At 42.0% G+C, this 26429-nt stretch overlaps 1 protein-coding gene across 1 annotated transcript in view; it reads right to left on the reverse strand.

Moving 5' to 3' along the window:
* Positions 1–355: 355 nt before the first annotated feature.
* LOC116973753 (disks large-associated protein 5-like) overlaps positions 356–26429 on the reverse strand; it is a 61252-nt gene continuing 35178 nt past the window's right edge. Inside the window, exon 3 of the mRNA XM_033022060.1 lies at positions 356–481. Coding sequence (XP_032877951.1) covers positions 356–481 — 126 coding nt within the window. The remainder of the gene's footprint in view (positions 482–26429) is intronic.

Raw genomic sequence — 26429 nt, forward strand, 5'->3', positions numbered from 1 at the left:
AGCAAATTCTCTTCACCCTGCACCCGATGCATGCACTGGTGTTTTCTTCCACGGTCCCCTCTTCCAAGTCAGCCCAGAACTGACTCGAGGTGCTCCCCTCTGATAAGGTGGGGACATTGTGCAGCCCTTGAAAAGGTGCTGCTGTGGGTTTGATATATGCCCACAGTGGCCTGACTCCAAATCCCGGAGCCGGTCACGCAGGAGCAGATGCTCCAAACACCATTCCATGCGGGTCCAGCGCTCTCGGTCGCTGGCCTCCCGTGGTGTATCAGAGTCGGACTCCTCCGAGTCCACGACTCTGTTTGTTTTGTGTTTTGCCTGCCGCCCGGCTGCGTTGATTTGGCCGGCGCGGCGGCTACACAGGGCACAGCTGATCCCACTGCGGGTGATGTTGTGCCGGCGGCTGCTTTGCTGGCTGTCCGCTGCTTCGCGGTCCTCCCTGACCAGCTTTGTCGCAGCCCCCGTTTACTTTTTGCCTTCCCTGTAGTGGGCAAAAAGACGACAGAGTAAGAAATCTTACCTGCAATAGCGGCTTTTTGAAATTGCCGCCGCGGGGGAAGCTGCTTCGCGGTCCTCCCTGACCCGTCCTTCCACCGCGTCTGACGTTTCGCAATGCGTGTAGCGTAATGACACGCATGCGTGCTGAGCGGGTTCTTCACGTAGTCACTCACGTGACTCCGAAGTAAAATTTCGGGTTTGGTACAAGAGCACAGTAAAATATGTAAAGTTACTAATAGTTGGAGATTAATCAGTAGCCTAAGTGGAGCTCGGATATGGAGCAGGATAGATAAAAAAATTATTTCTGCTTCACATATTCCTCTGCAACACCATCCAGAACCAGGGATCACAGTTTAAGAATAAGGGCTAGGCCATTTAGGACTGAGATGAGGAAAAACATTTTCATCCAGCGAGTTGTGAATCTGTGAAATTCTCTGCCACAGAAGGGTGTAAATTCACTGAATGTTTTCAAGAGAGATTTAGCTCTTAGGGCTAAAGGAATCAAGGGATATAGGGAAAAAGCAGTAATGGATTTTAGATGATCAGCCATGATCATATTAAATGGAGGTGCTGGCTCGAAGGATCACATGGCCTACTCCTGCACCTATTTTTCTATGTTTCTTTGTTTCTATTGCAACCCATTGCCTATTGTACCATTGTCAACTGATATCAGGAGGGCACAGCAGAGGAGATGTAAGGACTTCTCTATTCCCCTGACATAGTGCATGAAATCCCTGCTGAGATCTGTAGAGGTGTGGGTCAACAACAGCATGGCATTGAAGGAGTTGATTAAGGAATACGACAGGGGAGGGATTGTCTTACCATCTCTTTGGTTCCAATAAATGCGGATCAGTCAAAACCTTGTGGTGACCACAATCCCACTGTGCATTTGTTCCACTAATTATGAAGCCCAACATGCCATTTAATTCTTCACATGTTTAAATTATAATGTTTAAATTGTCTACTGTATATCGTGTGGTTACTTGCGAGCAAAGCACCAAGGCAAATTCCTTGTATGTATACATACTTGGCTAATAAAATGTATTCAATTCAATTCAATTCAATTAATTTGCTTTCTTCATTACCTGCTGTACTTGCAAGCTTACGTTCAGTGACTGGCATACAAGGACACCAAGGTCACGTTGCATCTCCTCTTTTCCAAATCTGACACCATTCAGATAATAATCTGCCTTCATATTCTTGCCACCAAAGTGGATAAACTCACATTTATCCACATTATACTGCATCTGCCCACTCACCCAAACCTATCCAAATCACCTTGCAGCCTCATAGCATCCTCCTCGAAGCTCACACTGCCACCCAGCTTTGGGTCATCCGCAAACTTGGAGATGTTACCTTTAATTCCTTCATCTAAATCGTTAATACATATTGTAAATAACTGGGCACCCAGCACTGAGCCTTGCGGTAGCTTTGGGAGTTAAACTCATGTAAAATCTCTGTGTTATTTGACAATTGTAACTAGTTTTCTATGACTTTCTTCAAAGGATAGCAATCAATTAAGTGAAGGTTCTCCTGAGTTTGCACTATACTATAAGAGTTGAGGTGATCAATGTGAACATTGGAAAATCAAGTGAGCCAAATATATGGCTGTAAGACATCTGACTGATATTCTTCTTAATTTGCCAATCCATTTGGATTTTCAGTATTTATATATATTCTTGAGGAATTTACGTATTTTTTTCATCACTCGCAGATACCTTAAAGTTCTCCAAAAATTATCTTGTTCATGGACTGGTAAAAATGTAGCACAGGAAAGAAGCAAGTTACTAGAAGCTTTCACCAACAATATCACTACTTAATTTCAGTAAAATATAAAATTCGAAAACACACAAAAAATATTTAAATGATTTTCCAATAGGGAGATCAACATAGTTTGCCCTTCTTTTGAAGATCAGTTCTTGAAGATTTATTGCGTTGGGTCTCACCTTCACACGGGAGGGCTGGTCCCCCAACGCAATATTCCACCTCTCCACCAATTCCAATATACACACACACACACACACACACACACATTCACACAGACTCACACAAATACACACACACTCACACACACCCTCCACCTCACACATACACACACACATACACTCACAAACATACACTCACCCACACACATACACTTACACACGCACATACACACACACACTCACTCGCTCACACACACTCTCTCACACACCCACTCACTCACACACTCACTCACACACACTCACACATCCACTCACACATCCACTTACACATACACTCACTCACTCACTCACACACACTCACATGCACACACACACACACACATACACTCACACACACTCACACACACACACACACACACATACACTCACACACACTCACACACACACACACACACACATACACTCACACACCCACACACAGACTCACACACATACACTCACACACCCACACACAGACTCACATACATACACTCATGCACACACACACACACACTCACACACACTGACTCACACACCATATATATGACAGTAAACCTTCTTGAATCTACTCACATGGCTGAGCGCGGCCTCTCCACTGTGGGGCTTCCGAAGTCAGCGGCACTTCCACAATCAGCATGCCCTCTGCACTTACTGAAATTATACAATCAGCGTGACCTCTGCACTCACCGGAAATTACGCAATCAGCGCGACCTGTCCACTAAGCTGAAGTCACGAAATGACCGGGACTTTTGGACTAAACATAAAGCATTTATTCCTTCCAAAGACAGTCGGACCTAATAAAGCATGTATTCCTTCCAAACACAGTCGGACCTAATAAAGCATTGCAGTTTCAAACACAGGCAGGGCATCAGGCCAAACAACTCGTGGCATTGTCATTTAATTTCATTTAATTTCCAATTAAGCATTGCACTTTCAAGCACAGGCAGGGCAGCAGGCCAAACAACTCACGGCATTTTCATTAAGGGCTAACAACTCATTTAGTGCAAGTACATTGCAGACTCACATTTCAGTTGATTCACAACTTAAAATTACAGTCGTGGCCTCTCCCTCGCGATCTTGCAGAGTCACTGACTCACGTCCAGGCATCCGGGGTTTTATAGTCCCCCCACCCCGGAATGGGCATTACCTTCATCGCGGTGATTGACAGGCGAGAGGACCAATCAGCCGATTTCAACGTTTTTTTAAACACGCATAACTTTTTTATTTTTCATCGATGGGAAACATCCTCAGGGCTGGCTCAGCGGAGGAGGCCTGTGAGTAAGATGGCCAAAAATTACAGCGATACAGGCTAGTGTTTTTTCTAAAATCAATATACAGCGCAGCCAGGAAGTGGTCACGATGAGACTTTTAATTATATAGATGTCACGAAAGATATGTGGGACGAAAGTTTACAACAAATACATCAATGTTCATTAAATGCCAGACATATTTTAATACAATTCAAGGTCTTACATAGACTACACTTCTCTAAAATAAAACTAAATAGAATCTTCCCACAAATCTCTCCTATTTGTGATAAATGTCTACATTTAGAGGCTAATTTAACACATACTTTTGCAAACTGTATAAAACTTAAACATTTCTGGACAGATATTTTTGAAATAACTTCAAAAGTTATTAATACAAAACTGGACCCAGACACAAAATTAATAATACTTGGAATATCAGAACAAAGCTTAACACTCACAACAAACCAAAGAAACTTCCTCAATTACAGTATAATAACCGGAAAAAAATTAATATTAAAATTTTGGAAAGGCCCTACAACCCCCACAATCAAAATGTGGATTACGGAAATGTCGGAGACCCTATACTTAGAAAGAATTAGACTTGTCTTAATGGACAAACAAGATCTTTTCCATAAAATTTGGGCTCCATTCATTAACTATCTGAAGGGATAGACTGGCACAGCACGAGGACCCAGCTGAAACTTGAACTCAGGAACAGATGAAAAACTATACTCTATACTTTATAACCTACGAACCTATCTCCATTGATGTATCACAGGTAACCCATTCCACCTCCCTTGTTTTTCTGTTGTGTTTTTTTTTTTGCTTTCTTTTTTATTTGTAACTTTCTACCCTCTCTTTTTCTCGCTTTCTATAAAAAATAAAAATACTAGAAGCAGAAGTAATTGATAATGGAAAATTTTAATAATGTATGACTGATGTATATGAAAAGTTTTTTTTCTACTATAATATGTAACTACATTGTATAATATGTCTACTTCTAATAAATAAATAAATAAATAAATTTATATAGATGTAATGTTGAAGTTCTATAATCGCTGGTAAAGCTGCATTTGGAATATTGTGAGCAATTTCGAGCACCTTATATGAGGAAGGATGTGCTGGTTCTGGAAAGGGTCTAGAGGAGGTTTACAAGAATGATCCCAGGAATGAGTAGGTTAATCTATGATGAGTGTTTGTCAGCACTGGGCCTGTACTCGCTGGAGTTTAGAAGAGTGAGGAGGGATCTCATTGAAACATACAGAATAGTGAAAGGCTTGGATAGAGTGGATGTGGAGATGATGTTTCCACTTATGGAAGAGTCTAGAACTAGGGGGTCTTAGTCCCAGAACTAAAGGACGTTCTTTTAGGAAGGAGATGAGGAGAAATGTCTTTAGTCAGTGGGTGGTGAATCTGTGGAATTATTTGCCACAGAAAGTTGTGGAGGCCAAGTCAGTGGATATTTTTAAGGCAGAGATAGATTCTTGATTAATACAGGTATCAGAGGTTATGGGGAGAAGGCAGGTTTAGGAGAGAGAGATGATTGAATGGAGGAGTAGACTTGATGGGCTGAATGGTCTAATTCTACTCCTATTCCTTATGACCTCATAGTGATTGCTCGAGCAAACCCTTTCCTACTCAAAATTGGTAGGTCACTATCCTCAAACATAACGTACTTGGACATTGTGGATCCATTTCATTCATTCAGAACATGTGGACATCATTAACAACACCAACATTTAATAACACCAACAACCTGGCCCTTAACTCCAAGAAGACCAAGGAGCTCATTGTAGACTTCAGAAGGTCTAGGGGTGGCACGCACACCCCCATCCATATTAACAGGACGGAGGTGGAACGTGTTTCCAGCTTCAGGTTTCCGGGGGTCAACATTTCCGATGACCTCTCTTGGACCCCCAACACCTCAACGCGGGTCAAGAAGGTTCACCTGCGTCTCTTCTTCCTGAGGAGACTAAAGAAGGTCCATCTGTCTCCTCAGATTCTGGTGAACTTCTACCGCTGCACCATCGAGAGCATCTTTACCAACTGTATCACAGTATGGTATGGCAACTGCTCTGTCTCCAACCGGAAAGCACTGCAGAGGGTGGTGAAAATTGCCCAACGCATCACCGGTTCCTCACTCCCCTCCATTGAGTCTGTCCAAAGCAAGCGATGTCTGCGAAGGGCGCTCAGCATCGCCAAGGACTGCTCTCACCCCAACCACAGTCTGTTTACCCTCCTACCATCCGGGAGGCGCTACAGGTCTCTCCGTTGCTGGACCAGCAGGTCCAGGAACAGCTTCTTCCCTGTGGCTGTTACATTACTTAACTCTGTACCTCGGTGATTGCCATTCACCACCCCCCCCCCCCCTCCCCGGACACGCCTTCCCCCGGAAAAAAATGCACTACGACGACTGTATGTACGTATACATATTTATTGCTCATATTCTATATGTTCGCTCTTCTGGGGAGATGCTAACTGCATTTCGTTGTCTCTGTACTGTACACTGCACAATGACAATAACGTTTGAATCTGAATCTAACCCATCTCTTATTTCTCTTGGTAATGCCATTTCCATGATATAGTTCAAGTTCAAGTTCAAGTGAGTTTATTGTCATGTGTCCCTGTATAGGACAATGAAATTCTTGCTTTGCTTAAGCACACAGAAAATAGTAGGCATTTACTACAAAACAGATAAATGTGTCCATATACCATGATATAAATATATACACACATGAATAAATAAACTGGTAGTGCAAATAACAGAAAGTGGTTGCTAATAATCAGAGTTTTGTCCGAGCCAGGTTTAATAGCCTGATGGCTGAGGCGAAGTAGCTATTCCTGAACCTGGTTGTTGCAGTCTTCAGGCTCCTGTACCTTCTACCTGAAGGTAGCAGGGAGATGAGTGTGTGGCCAGGATGGTGTGGGTCTTTGATGATACTGCCAGCCTTTTTGAGGCAGCGACTGCGATAAATCCCCTCGATGGAAGGAAGGTCAGAGCCGATGATGGACTGGGCAGTGTTTACTACTTTTTGTAGTCTTTTCCTCTCCAGGGCGCTCAAATTGCCGAACCAAGCCACGATGCAACCGGTCAGCATGCTCTCAACTGTGCACCTGTAGAAGTTAGAGAGAGTCTTCCTTGACAATCCGACTCTCCGTAATCTTCTCAGAGAAGTAGATGATCTTATACAAGAGAGTTCCAGGATTTTGACCCAATAAAAGATCAACAATTTAATTGCATATCAAGACCATTGGTAGGTTTGAGTTGAGCATGCAATTAGTTGCATTCTCGTGCATTCTTTCTGTCTTTCTAGGTTTCTGAGATCAATTGCTTAATTACTGCAGTTGGAGGAGCTTTAGTGAGTTGAAGACCTGCCTTTGATGATGGTATGAATTACAGGCCCATTAAGTAAGTAAGTAAGTTAGTTTATTGGCTAAGTATTCACATACAAGGAATTTGTCTTGGTGCTCCGTCCACAAGCAACAACATGACATACAGTGACAGTTACGAATGACTCAGAAAACACTAAACATTAATAATAATAAAACATTTATGATAAAACACCATTGATCAAGCACGTGAACCAACAAAATACCAGATCAAAGGGAGGCTACAGATTTTTGGCTGTTGAGTAGAGCAACTATTCGTGGATAAAAACAGTTTTTATGTCTGGCTGTGGCAGCTTTGACAGTCTGGAGTCGCCTTCCAGAGGGAAGTGATTCAAAGAGTTTGTGGCCAGGGTGAGAGGGGTCAGAGATGATCTTGCCCGCTCACTTCCTGGCCCTTGCAGTGTATAGTTCATCAATGGAGAGAAGGTTGCAGCCAATAACCTTCTCTGCTGATCGGACGATTCTCTGCAGCCTCCAGGTGTCGTGCTTGGTGGCTGAGCCAAACCAGACCATGATGGAGAAGGTGAGAACAGACTCTACGATGGCCGTGTAGAATTGGATCATCATTACCTGTGGCAGATTGTGCTTCCTCAGCTGCTGTAGGAAGTACATCCTCTGTTGTGCCTTTTTGACTGTGGAGTTGATGGTAGCCCCCCACTTAAGGTCCTTGGAGATGATGGTTCCCAGGAACTTAAAAGACTCCACAGATGTAACTGTGGTGTTGTTGATGGTGAGTGGGGTGAGGGGAGGGGGAGCTCTCCTAAAGTCTACAATCAATTCCACTGTCTTTAGAGCATTGAGCTCCAGGTTGTTGCTACGGCACCAGGAAGCCAGCTGTGACACTTCCTGTCTGTAGGCAGATTCCTCCCCATCCTGGATCAGTCCAATCAGGGTTGTGTCATCCACAAACTTGAGAAGCTTGACAGAGGTGTCTGTGGAGGTGCAGTCGTTGGTGTAGAGAGAGTAGAGGAGAGGAGAGAGTACGCAGTCTTGCGGTGCTCCTATGCTGAGCGTTTGCGGGTCCGAGATGTGCTTTCCCAGCCTCACATGCTGCTTCCTGTCTGTCAGGAAGCTGGTGATATACTGACAGAGGGGTTCAGGCACGGTCAACTTGGAGAGTTTGGAATGTAGTAGCTCTGGCACAAACTGATGGGAATGAACGTCAAGTGTGAAGGGCCGGATGGAATACAACCTAACACCATAATTCTACTGTGCATTTGTTCCACTAATTATAAGAATGAATCTTGTGGGTCTGGAGGGGGCTGGGGCTATGATTCAATCCAGCACCAATGTGGTTAATAGCAGTAAGATTTATTTCCTACATAAAAATAATAAAGATCAGTATTGTAGCATAGTTGTTCATACAAAAAAAGATGCTAAGTTTGATTCCGGTATTGGACAGAAAGCATGTATGTCAACAATGTTCATTACAAGCACGAACTATAAATATATCCTGGCTGAACATGAACTGGAATAACTTGTTTCACATGACCCCAAAAGATAAGGTTATGTTTCCATCAGCGTGGAATTTCATCTGGCCTGAAGTCTGGCGTGCATCTCAAAGGTTGGTTCATAACTACTTAAAGCTGTGTTTTTATTCTATATTAATACTCACATTTTGCACTAAAATAGGTTACATAATAAACTAAACTAAAAATCTTTCTCTCTTCAAAATGATAGGATAGAGCTATGTGCATCTTCATCAGCTAACACTGTAAAGATTTGATGCACCTTCCAGCTACCCCCTGCATGTGTTGATGAAAACATTTCCTTTATCTGTTGGTTGTCAAGGAGCAGAAACATTCCCATTGTATACATTTAACCTAACTTAACATTTTAAGTTAGTCTCTTTGCTTGGCTTTTCTTCCCAGCATTTCTCTCTGCTGTCTCCATTTATGGTTGCAAAATTTAATCTTGCAGACATTTTTTTACACAATACAGGACGAATTTCTCCAAAGTTTTACTAAAACAAAATTACATATTGAACTTTAATTAAAATGTAGAAGAGGTAACCAAAAGACATAAATATTGATAATGACAATTCTTAACACTTAATAGTTAATTTGCATTTAATTTCATGGTGAAACAATTAACTGACATTAATTATTTCCTCCATTACCTTTTGAGGGTCATTGTATGTTGCGGGGAATTACTTTAATGATGCCAGTGACATTATTGAACCTTAAACTGAATTGATTTGTATCAGTTTTAACCCAAATTAAATCTACCATGAAAAGGTTAAGTTCTGTTATGTAAAATGGTCATTTAAATAACATTACGTGGTATATTTGGTTGGATTTCTTCTGAAAGCACAAAGTCATTTTAATAGGAATGCTGTTATGTGAATGATATTTTACTGTTATCTAATCAATCATGTGAAATATATAAGGAAATGAGTTGTCACGGAGTAAATATGCTATGAAAATGCAGAATTTTATTACAAAGGACAACCTCAATAGTGTTTTACTGTAAATGATTAACCATGGTATGATATAGTGCTTCGATAACAAAAGTTTTCACTGTATTGAAGAGCTGCTATGTTTTGCAATGAAGCAGAATTAATCCCCTGACATTGATGGTGGATGATGAAAGGAAGGTCCTTCACAGAAAGAAAGATGCAAATTGTTTTATGGAGGAAAGTAGATTGGTCAAATATTATTGATTCAGTGCCGACTAGACACCTAGCTTTAAGATGAGAAAATAAGAAATGTATGTCTCCTTAGGCCAAGATCAGGTGATTTCTGAGAAATTAGATTGCCTGTATTTAATGACGACTCATAAATTTCAGCCAAGGCTCCCGCAATTTCTTCTCTAGTTTCCCACAGTGTCCTTGGACATATCTGATCTGGCCCAGGAGATTTGTCCACCTTCATATGCATCAGGACCCTCAGCGCTTCTTTGACCGTAATAGTGACTGCGCTCAAAACACGTCCATTGACTGCCCCAAGTTCCTCCGACCTCCACGGTAAAAACAGAGAAGTACTCATTGAGAGACTCTTTTAAATCCTTCCTCTTCTCACCTTAAATTTATGCCCTCTAGTTTTAGATTATTTCAGTGTGTCAGAGTTGCTTGTGTGTAGTTAGACCTCCAATAATCCAAACAAGTCCTGGTGATTCCATCATACTCCTGCTTGTTCTTTGTTTTTTGTCAAATGCTTTGGAATATAGTGAGTTATTTGCCTTGGAATATCCAGCATCCTATTTTCTCTTGTAGTTACCAGACTGTGGCGTTTCTGGTCAGTGGTGGCCAGGCAGTGGTGGTGCTGGTAAAGATGTTTAGTAGCAAAGGTTGGTGGTTAGTATGTACATAGTGATAATGCCATAGCCAAAAGCAACATGACAGAACAAGCCACTTGGCTTACTGAGCCAATATTGCACCATCTGAACATCTCCCAAGCAACCCTTTACTACTCAAGAGGGGTGATTGGTCATATCTATTATGATGTGCTTCTTACTACACTATTTTACTTCGGAGTCACGTGAGTGATTCCGTGAAGAACCCGCTCAGCACGCATGCGCGGCATTATGTCCAGCAGAGCAACAGCGGCACAGCGGGAGTCAGGCGCTCCCGCTACGGAGGTGAAAGACGGACCGTCAGGTAAGCTGACGTCGGGTTCTTCTTTCACAGGGAGCCTTCTGCTTTCAGGCAGAGAACAAAGGCTCTAGAACAAACCTGTCCCCCGCTCGACTCCACGGAGGAGCGTTCCATCTGGTGGGGGGCAGCAACAGAACAGACCTGTCCCCCGCTCGACTCCACGGAGGAGCGTTCCATCTGGGGAGGGGGCAGCAACAGAACAGACCTGTCCTCCGCTCGACTCCACGGAGGAGCGTTCCATCTGGGGGAGGGGGCAGCATCAAGGCGGTAGGATCACTTACCCGGCGCTCCGCTATACCCCGACACCGCGACGAGCCCAGTCCGCTAGCGCCTGAGCAGCGGGCTGGATGTAAAGCCATGGAAGAGGCGTCCGGCCGGTGGCTCCGATTTGTTGGACGGGGACGTCTCTCCACCCAGGCGGGGGAGAGACAGCCGCTTGAGCCGCATGGAGCGGCTCTTGGAGCAGGAGCTCCAGCGAGGTGCACCCCAGGAGGGGCGCTCTCGCAGAGAGGGGTCAGGGACTCCCTCCACAGTGCCTTGTGCACTGTCCATTGCTTCCTCCTTTCCAGAGGATAGCTTTAGTGACCAGGACTGGGCTGGTCAAGAACAGGGGCAATGGCTGAAGATCTCGGGAGTATGCAAGGGGTGCAGGAACAGGAAGAGCTGCTAGGTGTGGTGGACAGCTACGTGGAAACCCCACGTGCAGGAGGCCGTTAAAAGCCTGACGTCAGCCATCACATTGTTTTTCCTCGTTCCATGGACAAATACGGAGATGACCACAACCTTCATAAACAAGTCATAGGACCTGCCATAAAATCCTACATTGCGGGGTTGTGCATACCCCAGCCACTGAGCCAGACCCACTGCTCTTTGGCAAAAACCTCACAAAGCATATGAAGGACATGCAAGAGGTTTTACAAAACTTTCGGCTCATGAGGGCAGGGCCGGGATGAGCAAACCAAAAACAGTAATTCCTACGCAGCAGCACCCCACCGCATCCATCAGTCAACGTCTATCATATCGGACTGATGAAAGCTCGGGGTCCACATTCTATCACCGAAAGTCTTCTTTAGACCAGGGCCCAGAGCGGACCCCATGGAAAATGTGCCACCCCCCAACGTCACCGCCACGTCAGATGACGTGCAACACTTGTTGGACCGGCAGGAAACAGAAGAATACCCATAACCATGGAGGTAGGTGGGTCTGGTTCCTACCAGTATATAGAGTAATACTAACACATGGGAGTCTATCACGAGTGATCAGTATATACTCAATGGCATTAGTGAATACAAATACAATTCATACTAGAAAAATTGCCACCAGGCCAACATTCACCCCAGAGGGTATTTTTCCCCTCTCCATTAAAGAAACAAGAGGGACAAGCTGAACTGGTGAGAATAATTACAAAGGGTATCATGGGAAAACCTGAACCCTTGCAATTCGTATAAAATATATTCACTAAACCCAAAAAAGATGGTGGATGTCGCATCATCATTGACTTAACTTCACTAAATATGTTTGTTAAGTATATACATTTCAAAATGGAACCGGTTGTTACTGCCAAACAACTAAATTCCAAAGGATACTTCATGGCAAGCATTCATCTTAAAGATGTTTACTATTTAGTACCATTCACAAGGATCATTGCAGATACCTGAAATTTACCTGGATTGGGCAGCTATAGCAGTTTAAAGTGTTACCCAATGGGTTCACATCTGCCCAAGAGTGTCACCAAGACACTAAAACCAGCTCTGGCAATATTCAGAAGACAAAAACATATTGTCATGGCATATCTTGATGATATCCTAAATGGTAGGCAAGACCATGAAATTGACTATGTTAGCTGTTCAGCTGCCAAACAGTTATTCGAAACCCTGGGGTTATCTTACATCCAGGTAAATCTAAGTTGAAGCCATCCACTATCATGGACTACTTGGGCTTCACAATTAATTCAGTCTACGTGACTGTAACATTGCCAAGAGACAACATAGTTGAATTGGCACAATCATGCAACAATTTAATGGTCAACAAACTACCAACTACTCGACAAGTAACAGAGTAATTGGGAAAATGGTAGCAGCATTTCCGGCTACATAATTCGGACCTTTGTACCAAAAACGACATACAGGTCATTATGATCGTTTCATGAAGTTACCCACTGAAGTAATATCAGAACTACAGTGGTGGGCAAAAAACGTTTGACATAGTTTCAGCCTATTATCATCACTAACCCTACGTCAGTTATCCAAACAGATGCCAGTGCTCAAGGCTGGGGAGCAACTAACTCTATATCCAGCACAAGTATTAGATGGACTAACCCAGAATCATCGTTACCACTTACACTGGGCATTAATTATCTAGAGATGTTGGGTGACTTTTATGGTTTAAAAGCATATGCATAAATATGCATCACTTGCATGTACGGTTATAAATAGATAATACTACGGTGGTGGCCTACATTAACCATATGGGCGGCATAAAATCGGTATCATGCGACAAGTTGGTCAACACAATTTGGCAATGGTGTGTCCAAAGACATATTTGGCTATCAGTAACTTACCTGCCAGGTAAGCTAAATACAGTGGCAGACACCAGGTCACGTAAATTTAATGACAACATCGAATGGATGTTAAAACCCCCCCAATTTTTTTTTTTTTTCACAAAAGTTATCAAGCAATATGGCACGCCAGATATCGATTTATTTGCATCAAGGCTAAATCACCAGGTACCTATGTATGTCGCTTGGGAACCAGACCCTGAGGCAGCAGCGGTAGATGCGTTCGCGCTGGATTGGGGAAATTCTTCTTCTATGCATTTCCTCCCTTCTGCCTCATCAGTCGGGGACTACGCACAGTACAAATGGACTCTGCTTCAGGTATTTTGATAGTACCTGACTGGCCTACACAGCCATGGTTCCCAATACTCCATGACATGGTTGTTGAAACTCCGATGGTATTCCCCAGTGACCCAGAGTTATTAACACCCAGTGTCGGGCACAAGCCACCCGTGCCATGAAAAAGATCAAACTCCTGGGTTGCAGATTCTGCACAAACCACTTCTGGGACTGGGATTATTATAACAAACCGTCGACACCATGTCAGCATCCCTCCGAACATCCACTAAAAAACAGCACGTCCAGCATCAAAAAATGGGAGAAATACTGCTTGGATACAGGGACCACCTACTCAACCGCTACAGTTACCAACGTACTGAAATTCCTGGCGAACCTTCACCACGATGAAGGACTCAGCTACAGAGCCATCAACACAGCTAGAATTGCCCTGCCTGTCTATTTAAAACCAGCTCCAGGACAACAGGCCATGGGGTCCCACCAGCTGGTGGTCAAACTAATGAAGGGTATTTACAACTCTAACCCCCTAGACCAAGGTACACCCATATATGGGATGTCAGTGTGGTCCTGACATACCTCAGGGGATGGCCACCAGCCAGATCCCTCAACCTGGAACCATCTATGCTCAAAACACTCATGTTGATGGCACTTGTAGCTGCACAGAGGGTCCAGTCACTACACCTATTGCGACTGGACACCATGCTCACAGCTCCAGACCAGATCTCTGTCGTTATCCAGGGAATGATCAAACATAGCCGACCAGGAACACCTAATCCAGTCGTGGAATTCCAGGCTTACCCGCCAGAAACACGGTTATGTGCCATGACCCTACTATCCTACATAGACACAACCAAAATATTCGAGGGAGATGAAAAGCCTTGTGGGTCAGTCATAAAAACCTTATGGTCGGGTGACGAGCCATTTCGAGATGGCTCAAGCAGGTGCTAAAAGCTGCTGGGATAAAAACTAACATGTACAAATTTCATTCCACCAGGGCAGCATCCACGTCGACGGCTAAAAGAATGGACGTGCCTATAAACCACATCCTGGCTACAGCAGGATGGTGGGGGGAAAGTCCGTTCAGAAATTTTATAATAAGCCGTTGGCAAAACCTGTTTTATTTGCAGGAAAGATTTTACAGACTGCAAATATTTAATTTAAGCCCAGGGGAGCAATTTAATTTCTTTGGTGTTATTGTTAAAAAATACCATTGTGTTTTACTACAGATTCATTGGTTGGTTACGATAACACACTTCCTCCCTCAAAGACTTCGGCAGTGATGTAGTAATAACTGTTACACGGTTTGAAATCACAGAGCTTTGAAATCTTCACGGAATCACTCACGTGACTCCGAAGTAAAATAGTAAGATTAAACGTGTTTACCAGTTTGAAGTTTGATCTGTATTTTATGAGGAGTTACGATGAGGGATTACGTGCCCTCCGCTCCCACCCTCAATAATATGGGTCAAATTCATAAACTGATGTCTCCTTATCTTTACTATGTTTACTTCAATAACTGTGTCTATCTATGATTCCACACCGCTGCTTTGAAGTATGCTGCGCATGCGTGCTGATCGGGTTCTTCACGTAATCCCTCATCGTAACTCCTCATAAAATACAGATCAAACTTCAAACTGGTAAGTTCTCGTTTAATCTTACTATTTTATCATCGTGAGCAGACTTTCCATATCACTGTCTATCAGTTGAAAAGTTAGGCAATAGCAAAAACTAGATTGGTAAGAAGAGGAGGAGGAAGAAAGAAGAACCAATAACACAGAAACCTCCTATATCTCCTTTGCTCCTTTCAGTCCAATTTGTTATGGTTGGTACCGATCATGTATCACCATTTCTAACAAGAATGAGGAACATGTGATAATAAAAAAAATAGACACAAACAGCTGGAGTGATCCAGAGGGTCAGGTAGCATCCCTGGAGAATATGTGATATTCAAGGGCTGTTTGAAAGGGATTGTTCGTGATTGTATGAAGAAAGTACGTGTTGAGTCAGAAATTCTACTTGTCAGCCATCACCTGTTGTTTAGGCATTGCTTCTTGCAAGCTGCTTTGGGGAAAGAACAAACAGCACCGAATTTGGATTCCACTTGCACTAAGGAAGGGTGGCACGGTGACGCAGCGGTAGAATTGCTGCCTTACAGCGCTTACAGCGCCGGAGACCTGGGTTCAATCCTGACTACGGGTGCTGTCTGTACAGAGTTTGTATGTTCTCTCCATAACCTGCGTGGATTTTCTCCGAGGTCTTCGGTTTCCTCCAATACTCCAAAGACGTACAGGTTTGTAGGTTAATTGGCTTGGTGTATGTGTGAATTGTCCCTAGTGTGTGCAGGATTGTGTAAATGTATGGGGATCACTGGTCGGCGTGGACTCGTTGGGCCGAAGTCTCTGTTTCTGCGCTGTATATCTGTATATCTAAACTAAACTAAATTAAAAGTCAAACAGGCATAAGTTAAATGGGCATGATGATCACAGCAGACGTGTTCCAAAAACATCAAATTTTGCTCCTACTATCTCTTAAATGACCAATAAGTTATGTGAGCTATACTTTAATAATCAGATTAAATTACACTTGTCTGGATGTTAATATTATTAGCAAAGCCTCCGGCAGAAAATAATTTTTAAAAAGAATATTATGATTGTATAAGGACCAGTCTTGCTGCAATCATATGTAAACAAAATAAGCGCCAGCAGACAATAGGAATAAAAAGAACGTTTCATTCAAACTGACGGGTTAATATTCCCTCATAGGATAATATCATGACCTGGGGCATTACAATACTATAAATACATTCATCATTGACTTTTCAAATGGGTTTTAAACTTAAGAAAACATGACCTGTTCAGTAGTCGTATAGGAAAAGTTTGTTTGATAATAGTTCATGGAAGCAGATCATGATTTGTGCATTAAAGTAGTTGATACAACATCCAAATTAACTTTCTATAGTGCTTTCAATGTAATTAACTATCCTAAGTTGTTTCATGACAAATTTCTGAAATATATTTCTTGCTGTAATTTAGAATAGCAGAACGGAAAACATGTACACCTCTCCCTTAAACTGATTTACCAGATGGCTAAGATTTATTCTACCCCATCTTACATAGATCAGGAGCTGACCAAGACACAAGGCAATCATCAGGCATGTCTGATGAATTTGCACACACTTCATGGCTTAATAATGCATCTCTAGAATATCCACCATCATCTTACTAATCTGTCAAACCACAATAACAATTATCTCTAATATTGTGCTCAGCTACCCAGTGAATTCTGAAGCTGTAGAACATTGGTTTATAAATCTGCCCACGTACATGGCTCAGTCACAGTTGTCATCATGAGGTACCTGTGTCCACACTCTGCATGGACCACAAGGTCCCAGATATTACATTTAGTGCTTGGAAAGGAGCATGCAGTTGGTCAAAAGAGATTAAATCAACCATCTGACACCACACAGGGCTTTGTCATGATTATCAACCAGTTTTCAGAGTATTAAAATCTTAATTGTGTTTGCAAAATATTTACATAGACAGAGTAGGAATAAATAGGTCATGTTTGAATTGAAAAGCTGCAACTAGTGGATAGCTACAAGGACCCCAATTGTTCACAATCTGTATCAATAATCTCGATGAGTGAACAAACCTGGTAGAGCAGCTGCCTCACAGTGCTGGAGACCCGGGTGTGATCCTGACCTCAGGTACTGTCTGTGGGGAGTCTGCACTTTCTCGCTGTGATCCCGTAGGTTTCCTCTGGATGCCTTGGTTTCTTCACACATCGCTAAGACGTGTGGGCTTATAGGTTAATCGTCATCGGTAGTATCGCGAGTGGATGAGAAAATTGAATAATATAGAACTAGTATGAATGGGTGATTGATTGTTGGAATGGACACGGTTGGCCAAAGGACCTGCTTCTGTGCTGTATCTTTAAACTACAGTGTAAGTATAAAGTGTAATCAATATTCATGCCACTCTTAAAGTTAGAGAAATAATGATTTGTCTCACTTCAACAGCAGCATGAATATTGATTACTCTAACTTCAAGTGACCCTTACACTCCCTCTCTCTCCATCCCTCCCCGACCCTAGTCCTGGTGCTAATTTCACCATTTGTACTCTTTCATTGTCACCTCATCCCCAGCCAACAATGGACCATTGTGGGCTCCACCTTCCCTGAATCACCGATGCAGGCTTGGCTTTGTTCTGTACCTTCCCATACCTTTAGTGTCCCCCTCTCTGACTCTCAGTCTGATGAAGGGTCTTGACCCAAAACATCACCTGTTCCTTTTTTCCAGAGATGTTGCCTGATCCGCTCAGTTACAAACTATATCTATCTTTGGTGTAAACCAGTATCTGCAGTTCCCTCTTACCTACAGTGGAATATATTGTGGGAAAATGTAAGGTCATCCGTTTCTGTGAAAAAATAGAAAATAGTTTTTAATATATTTAAAATGATAAGGAATTGAAAGATGTTGATGAACTGAGAATTCTGGGATGGGGAAGGATTTTCTTTGAGCAGAGATTGAGGACACTCAATACATATTCTTAAATTTGAAGAATGAAAGGTAATCACACTGAAACATACAATGTTTACATGCCAATCACTGAAGGGTACAGCAAGTGATCAGAAAGACCAAGAGCATTTTGCTGTACAAGGCCAAAGGTATTTTAATGCAATTACATAAGGTCCTGATAGGAACAGTATGTCTGATCCTCCTCCTTAGTTAAGGACATACTTGTGATAGAGGGAGTACTGCAAAGATTCCCCAGATTGTTTGTTGTTTGGGGAATTACTCTTTGAGCAAATGATGTCAGTTTTTTCTAATAGTAGTTTTCATATCTTGGCCAAAACCTGACAGAAGTACAACAGGTGAGAATGAAGGGGCTGTCCCACTTGGGCGACCTAATCCGTGAGTTCTGACATACTTGCAGCCTGGTCGACACAAGGTCCTAGGAGATATTTGTAACTCTCCTTCATGCTCGAGAGTAGTCCCTGTATACTCGAGGCCTCAGCTAGGTCGTGGCGTATTTTTCTAAATGTTGAAAAATATCAGCGAGTTAAAAAAAGGTTGCCATGGAAAAAATCGATACGTTTTTTACTCGTAGATTTAGTCGTAGTAGGTCGTAGTAGGTCGTAGTAGGTCGTGGTAGGTCGGCATGTTAGTCGTAGGTAATTGAGGGTAGTCGAAGGTAGTGGAAGGTAGTCGTAGATAGTCTTCATCATTGTCGAAGGGAGGTCGAAGGGAGGTCGAAGGAGATCGAAGGAGGTCGTCTTCAGTCTCCACTATTCGGTGTCCAATTTTCCCGAAGCTAGTCTTCAACATAGTCGAAGGAGGTTGAAGGAGGTCTTCTACATAGTTGAAGGAGGTTCTCAACATGACATTTTTTCAAATTCTCCTAAACTCGCCAATTAGGTCGCCCAAGTGGGACAGCCCCAATTTGTACCTCCGACCACATTGTCAATCTAACTGTATTATAGTGATTCCATTTATTCTGCCATTAAAGAAGTAGATTTGGCAGATGGTCTAGCAGGTGTTGCTACTACACCTACTGAACCTTGAAATTAAACAAACACTTACCCAAATCTAATTGATTTATTCTATAAACATTGCACCAAGGTTAGTGTACTGCTATAGTCAAATGTGTTTTACCAGAAAGAGTATACAAACTGTAACAAGCAGACCAGCTTGGTAGTTTGCAGTTTCACATTGTGTTTGTTGACATCAAGCTGATCATCAGTAATATTGTTAAAATTTTAAATATCAGATAACCTTTTGTCTTCATTCCACTCCCCTTCCACTCACTAAGCAGGTCTAAATATTTTCGCAATAATTCGCAGAAGGTTAAATAACAACATTTATTTGTTACCTGTCTGAAGAAGGGTCTCGAACCGAAACGTCACCCATTCCTTCTCTCCAGAGATGCTGCCTGTCCCGCTGAGTTACTCCAGCATTTTGTGTCTAAAGTGAATTTTAAATCTGAAAGATCATAATCTATTATATTGGACCTGAGTTTATGGCATTCTTCCTTACACTGAAACAAAGCACAACAAGTGGCACAACTAACAGAGCTGCTACCTCACAGCTCCAGAGACCTGGGTTCATCTCTGATGCAATGTGTGTGCAGTTTGCATGCTCCCCATGTGGGTTTCTTCCAGAAATTCCAGTTGTCTCTAATATCCCCAAAGATGTGTTTAGTAAGTGAATTGCCCATCATAAATTGTCTCTAGCATCTAAGTGAATGGTAGAATTCTGGGAAATATTGATGGTAATGTGGAAAGAATACAATGGGATCAGTCTGAAGGGTCTCAACCCAAAACGTCACCCATTCCTGCTCTCCAGAGATGCTGCCTGTACTGCTGAGTTACTCCAGCATTTAGTGTCTACTAGACTAAGTGGGGTCACACAGGAGGCTTGGTCCCCAACGCAATATTCACCACTCACCCATAGCCCCCAACTGCACAGGCGCAGCTCATTTCCCCTCATCCCTAGCACTCTCTCCCCCCTCCTCTTCACCCTCTCGCTTCTTTCCCCTCTCCTCCTCCCCTCCTCCCCTCCTCCCCTCCCCCAATCCCCCAATCCCCCCCTCCCCTTACCTCACTCTCCATCTCCTTTCCCCTACCCTCAGTCACTCCCTCCATAACTCCTCTCCCCTCCCTACCCCCCTCCTATCCCTCGGAGAAAAGACGGGGGAAGAGCCATGGGGGAGAGGGGGGTATCATGGGGGAGGGGGACAGGAGCCAGCGAAGGGAACCAGAGGGGAAGGGGCTGGAGCTGCGGGGCGTTGCGATGGCGGTGCGTTTGGGACTCACAGCGGGCGCTGGACGCTCTCCTCTGCCGGGATCAGATTGGCGCAGGAAGGGGCGGACCGTCCCGGGGACTGACTGGCAGGAGAGGAGATCGATCTGCATATGCGCGATTTTTACTATTTTTAAACCTCGCTAACTTTTACAATATGCCACCGATTGGAACGAAACTTGTTGCACTCTCAGCACAGGGGAATGGTGAATGAAGTGATGAAAAATCATAGCGCTATTGCATACTGTTTTTGCCCCATCTGTGGAAAGAGAAAAACTGATCATTTTCATTAAAAGAGGCAGCTCTGATTCACGTTGGTAAGCCCAGTTATCTGAGGTTGTCACTTTCATTGTAGAATCTCGATGGTTGTGATGTGTCTGCCTATACTAGATATTCCTCAAACTTATCTTGGAGAGTATTCTTCCCAGCAGAACGATGGAAAATTACAAAGAGTCATCATAACATAGTTCAGAATTCTATTGTTATTGTAATTAATTATTCAGGGAGAGCTAGCCGACTGGACAAAGAATTTGCGTTAGAAGGAACTGCAGATGCTGGTTTAAACCAGCACAAAAGACACAAAAGCTGGAGTAACTCAGTGGGACAGGCAGCATCTCTGGAGAGAAGGAATGGGTGATGTTTCGGGTGGAGACCCTTCTCAGACTAGTTAGGGATAAGGAAAATGAAAAATATAGACAATGATGGGGAGAGATAAAGAACTGAATGAAAAATATGCAAAAAAGTAACGATGATATAGGAAACAGGCCATTGTCAGCTGTTTGTAGGGTGAAAATGAGAAGCTCGTGCAACTTGGGTGGGGGAGGGATAGAGAGAGAGGGAATGCCGGGGCTACCAAAAGTGAGGGAAATCAATATTCATACCATTGGGTTGTAACAAAGAATTTGCCTCATCAAATGAATCAAAGGGAGAGGGTGGAAGGTTGTTTTTTGGACTGGAGTTCTGGAGAAGCTGGAACCTACCCGTTTCTGAGGCACCTGATAATATGACCTACAGCCACATCATGAGATTTTACATTGTCAAATGGAATCATTCATTCATTCATCGTACAGAGCTATATCACTTTTAAATACAGATCAGAAAATTTTAGCAAAGATTTTAGCAAGAAGATTAAGCAAATATATTAGTAAATTGATAAACCCTGATCAAATGGGGTTTATACCTAAAAGATACTAATTTAATAATCTGAGACACCTGTTTAATATAATGTACTCGCATAAAGTAGAGGAAGAAGATATATCAATTATTTCTTTGGATGCAGAGAAAGCATTTGATCAGGTAGAGTGGCAATACTTATATAAAGTACTACAAAAATTTAATATGGGAGAGAATTTTATAACATGGGTAAAATTATTATATGATAAACCAACGGCAAGAATTTTAACTAATAACATGTTATCTCAAAAATTTCAACTATCAAGGGGTAATAGGCAGGGATGTGCACTATCACCCCTGCTATTTGCCCTTATGATAGAACCCCTGGCTGAAAGTATAAGAATTCATCCGAATATTCAGGGCTATAATACCAGGGACTCAAAGAATAAAATCTCATTATATGCAGACGATATACTTTTATATATTACAAAGTCACAAACGAGCATACCAAATTTATTAAACTTAATAGAGGAATTTGGGTCTTTTTCTGGATATAGAATAAACTGGAATAAAAGTGAAATCATGACATTAAAACCTCAAGAACCTACACACTTACTGAAGTTCCCCTTTAAAATCACAACAGAAATTTTTAAATATTTGGGTATTCAGATTACTAGAAAATATAAAGCATTATTCAACGCTAATTTCATACCTTTATTAAATAAACTTAATACGTTGATTAAATTTTGGAAAACACTTCCCTTATCATTATTAGGTAGAATAAATGCAATAAAAATGATCTTACTACCACAATTACTATACCTATTTCAATCTATACCGGTATATATACCAAAATATTTTTTTTTTAAATTAGACTCAAATATTGCTAATTATATTTGGGACTATAGATCACATAGAATCACAAAAAAACACTTATGTAAACCAAAAGAGGTCGGGGGACTTTCACTTCCGAATTTTATGTATTATTACTGGGCAGTGCATATTAAGAATATGATTTATTGGTTGGATAGTTCTACCCAACAGACAGAATGGATAAAAATGGAGAAGGAGGATTGCCATCCTTGTAATATAGGAACGATCCTCTTCTCCCCAAAAAAACTGAATAACACAATATATAAGAAGAACCCAATTATATATGGTACAATAAGAATTTGGAAACAAATAAAATTATCTTTAAAATTAAGAAATCTATCACTGTTAATGCCAATAGCGAATAACCCTTTATTTAAACCATCTCTTATTGATAAGACATATAACCAATGGGAAAGTCTCGGAATTAGAAGGATCGGGGATATGTACGAAATGGGAAACCTACTATCATTCCAACAACTACAATTAAAATTTAAATTGAAAAACAACCAATATTTTAAATATCTTCAGATTTGCGATTTCGTGAAAAAATATATACAAGGATATCAAAAAGTAACTCCTGACTTATTGGAAGAAGCAATGAATATTGAAGCTGACTCACAAAAATTAATATCATATTTATATAATAGTATTCTAAATATAGACCTACCATCGACAGAGGTACTTAGAGAAGAGTGGGAACGGGAACTAATGATAAAAATTACGAAGGTTAAATGGGAAAAATAACTGATATATATTCACAAATGTTCAATTAATGTAAGACATAATCTAATTCAATTTAAAATTGTACATAGATTATATTATTCAAAAACAAGATTGAACAAATTTTATCCAAATATATCCGCCACTTGTGATAAATGTCTAGCCCAAAAGGCAACTATAACACACTCTTTAGTTTCCTGCATAAAACTTTATAGATTTTGGAATTATATTTTTGAAATATTTACAAAATTATTCAAGACAAGAATGGAACCTAATACTGAAATTATTATATTTAGCGTAATGGAAGATGGGAATAAATTGAACACATCTCAAAATCTATTCCTTAACTATGGTTTAATATTAGCAAAAAAATTAATTCTTAAATTTTGGAAGGGTACATCAATACCAACGCTTAAAATGTGGATTGCAAGTATGTTGGACACCGCTCATCTTGAGGAAATGCGATTCCTCCTAATGGATAAATCAGACCAATTCATAACGAGTTGGTCTCCATTCGTCGTTTTTTTGGAATCATATGGTGCAACACAATTGTAAAAAAGAACTGTTTCAGGACTGGATGAGGGTTGGTCAAGATTATAAATAATGATCTCCTTTTCTTTTTTATTTTATTTTATTTTCTCTATTTTCTCTCTCAACTTTCTTCATTTACTCGTTTTCTTTTTTCACACACTATATATTTCATATCTTTCTATCCTTTACTATCTAACATCTTTTTCTTATTCTAATCTTTTTTCAATGTAACAAAAAAAAAAAAAGAAATTGTACATAAAATGTATTATGAAAATATATATTAGGCACTTTGGTGCCATATGACTGTACTTACTTCTAATAAAATAAAATATTAAAAAAAAAAAAAAAAAAAAAAATTCATCATCGTTGAAAACATTAGCGACCCAGTGGTGCTGGTTTCCAACAGTTACAGTGACGGACGCACCACACATCTCTGTCCTCCAGTTCCTGTGGATTTCCACTGCTGGAAGTATAGGATTTTGGTGTGTGTGCTTTATCATCAATCCTTACAATGCTATGTATGACAAATAGAATTGGAAGTTATATTATTTCTACATATAGATATAGACACAAAAGCAGGGCCAAAAATCCCCACTAAAGTCTGTGGGTAAGGCAATGCAGCTCTTTTAACATAGAGATTTAAATGAAAAAGGTCTATCCAGTCTTTCTTCATATGAAAGTCCTGACATCCCAGTAATCAGTCTGGTGAACCTTCTCTGTACTCCCTCTATGGCAAGAATGTCTTTCCTCACATTTGGAGACCAAAACTGTACACAATACTCCAGGTGTGGTCTCACCAAGACCCTGTACAACTGCAGTAGAACCTCCCTGCTCCTATACTCAAACTTCATTATTAGAACATAAACTTTTTTTTTTGTAGTTTTAGAAGTTAATTATTAAAAAGTGGTGAATGCCCGATTTGGGGAGTTATACAGGTACACAACCTTTTAACCGAAACTCCGGAAACCGAAAAGCTCCGAAAACCAGACATTTTTTCCAGGATGTCGTCTGCACACCAAAGCTCGCGTTTGGCGCCAAACTTGACCCGAAACGACCCACGGTCAACCCAGGTCTGTACTACTGTAGCGGCTGCCTCCTCCCCGGAGACCGGGGAGACACTTAAACATCTGTAAATCATTGCTTAAATGTTAGTCAGTTAGTTTGATGGGCTTTTATGTGGTGGGGGGGGGGGGGGGGTGAAGGGGGTGAAGGGGTGAAGGGGGTGAAGGGGTGAAGGGGGTGAAGGGGGTGAAGGGGGGGGTGAAGGGGGAAACTTTAATTTTTAGTCCCCTACCTGGTCGGAGAGGCGGGGAGCGGGCAATGCCTTACCGGGTCGCCGTGCGGTAAGCTCCGGAGTGCTGTGGCCGCCGACTCCCAACATCGCGGAGCTGGGGTTGCGGGCGTCCGGCCGCGGGCGGCGCCGGTTGGAGCTCTGACCCCGGCGAACTCGATCCCTGGCTCCGCGGCGCTCCAAATCCAGCGCCGCCCGCGGCCGGACGCCCGCATCCCCAGCTCTGCGATGTTGGGAGTCGGCAGCCACAGCGCTCCGGTGCTTACCGCATGGCGACCCGGAAAGGCATTGCCCGCTCCCCGCCTCTCCGACCAGGTAGGGGACTAAGAATTAAAGTTTCCCCCTTCACCCCCTTCACCCCCCCCCCCCACCACCACATAAAAGCCCTCTAAACTAACTGACTAACATTTAAGCAATGATTTACAGCCGCTCCAGACTTTCCAAGCCACCCGCGCTACCTACCTAATCTACGCTAAAAATCTTCCATTCCGAAATCCGAACATTACCGAAATCCGAGAAGTTTCTGGTCCCAAAGCTTTCGGATAAAAGGTTGTGTACCTGTATATCATTCTTCATTGAAAAATCCAAATTAAGCTTAATAATGTTCATCAGGCATTGGTATCAAACCATGAAAAATAAAGTGTTGCATCTTGCAATATTCTTTGGATTGGTCCCTTGTGATTCCCAAGTTAACTTCTACTGCACCAATTTCACAGGCAGCCTATCAGATTATTAACCAGTTAATTTAGCTATGTTTGTAATGTTGGTTGAAAGTTGAATGGTATCTTCAGAATAATAATTCTCTACAATGTTTTAACCCATGCTTCACTTTCCTGTAATATTACCTAGAAAGTCTTAACTCCCCAAACAAAGAATGGAATGGTTTGGAAGAACATTTGATTTATGAATATTTGGTATGACATAATTGACTACCTGGGGTATGCACATCGATTTACGAACATATTTTTCTGTGTAACAAAAAAACATTCCTCTCCATCCAATGGTAAACACTGTAGCAAGAAACTCACAATGCGTTGGGCTCAGACTTTTCAATTTACAAAATGTCATGTATCCCTTTCATCAATTGAATAATGATTGTACAAAGAAAGGCCTTTGGATTCTGTAACATATAATTAATTTGGAATGCCAGTTTACTATGCCATTTGTAAAGTTTGCCAATCTATTTTTTGATTATCAGTGTAATATGTTTTAAACTCCCAATCGTGAACCAGCATTGCATCTCAATAGACAATAGACAATAAGTGCAGGAGTAGGCCATTCGGCCCTTCGAGCCAGCACTGCCATTTAATGTGATCATGGCTGATCTTCCCCAATCAGTATCCCGTTCCTGCCTTCTCCCCATATCCCCTGACTCGGCTATCTTTAAGAGCCCTATCTAGCTCTCTCTTGAAAGAATCCAAAGAACCAGCCTCCACTGCCCTCTGAGGCAGAGAATTCCGCAGACTCACAACTCTCTGTGAGAAAAAGTGTTTCCTCGTCTCTGTTCTAAACGGCTTACCCATTATTCTGAAACTGAGGCCTCTGATTCTGGA

This window comes from Amblyraja radiata, chromosome 5, assembly GCF_010909765.2.
Source record: "Amblyraja radiata isolate CabotCenter1 chromosome 5, sAmbRad1.1.pri, whole genome shotgun sequence".
NCBI lineage: Eukaryota > Metazoa > Chordata > Chondrichthyes > Rajiformes > Rajidae > Amblyraja > Amblyraja radiata.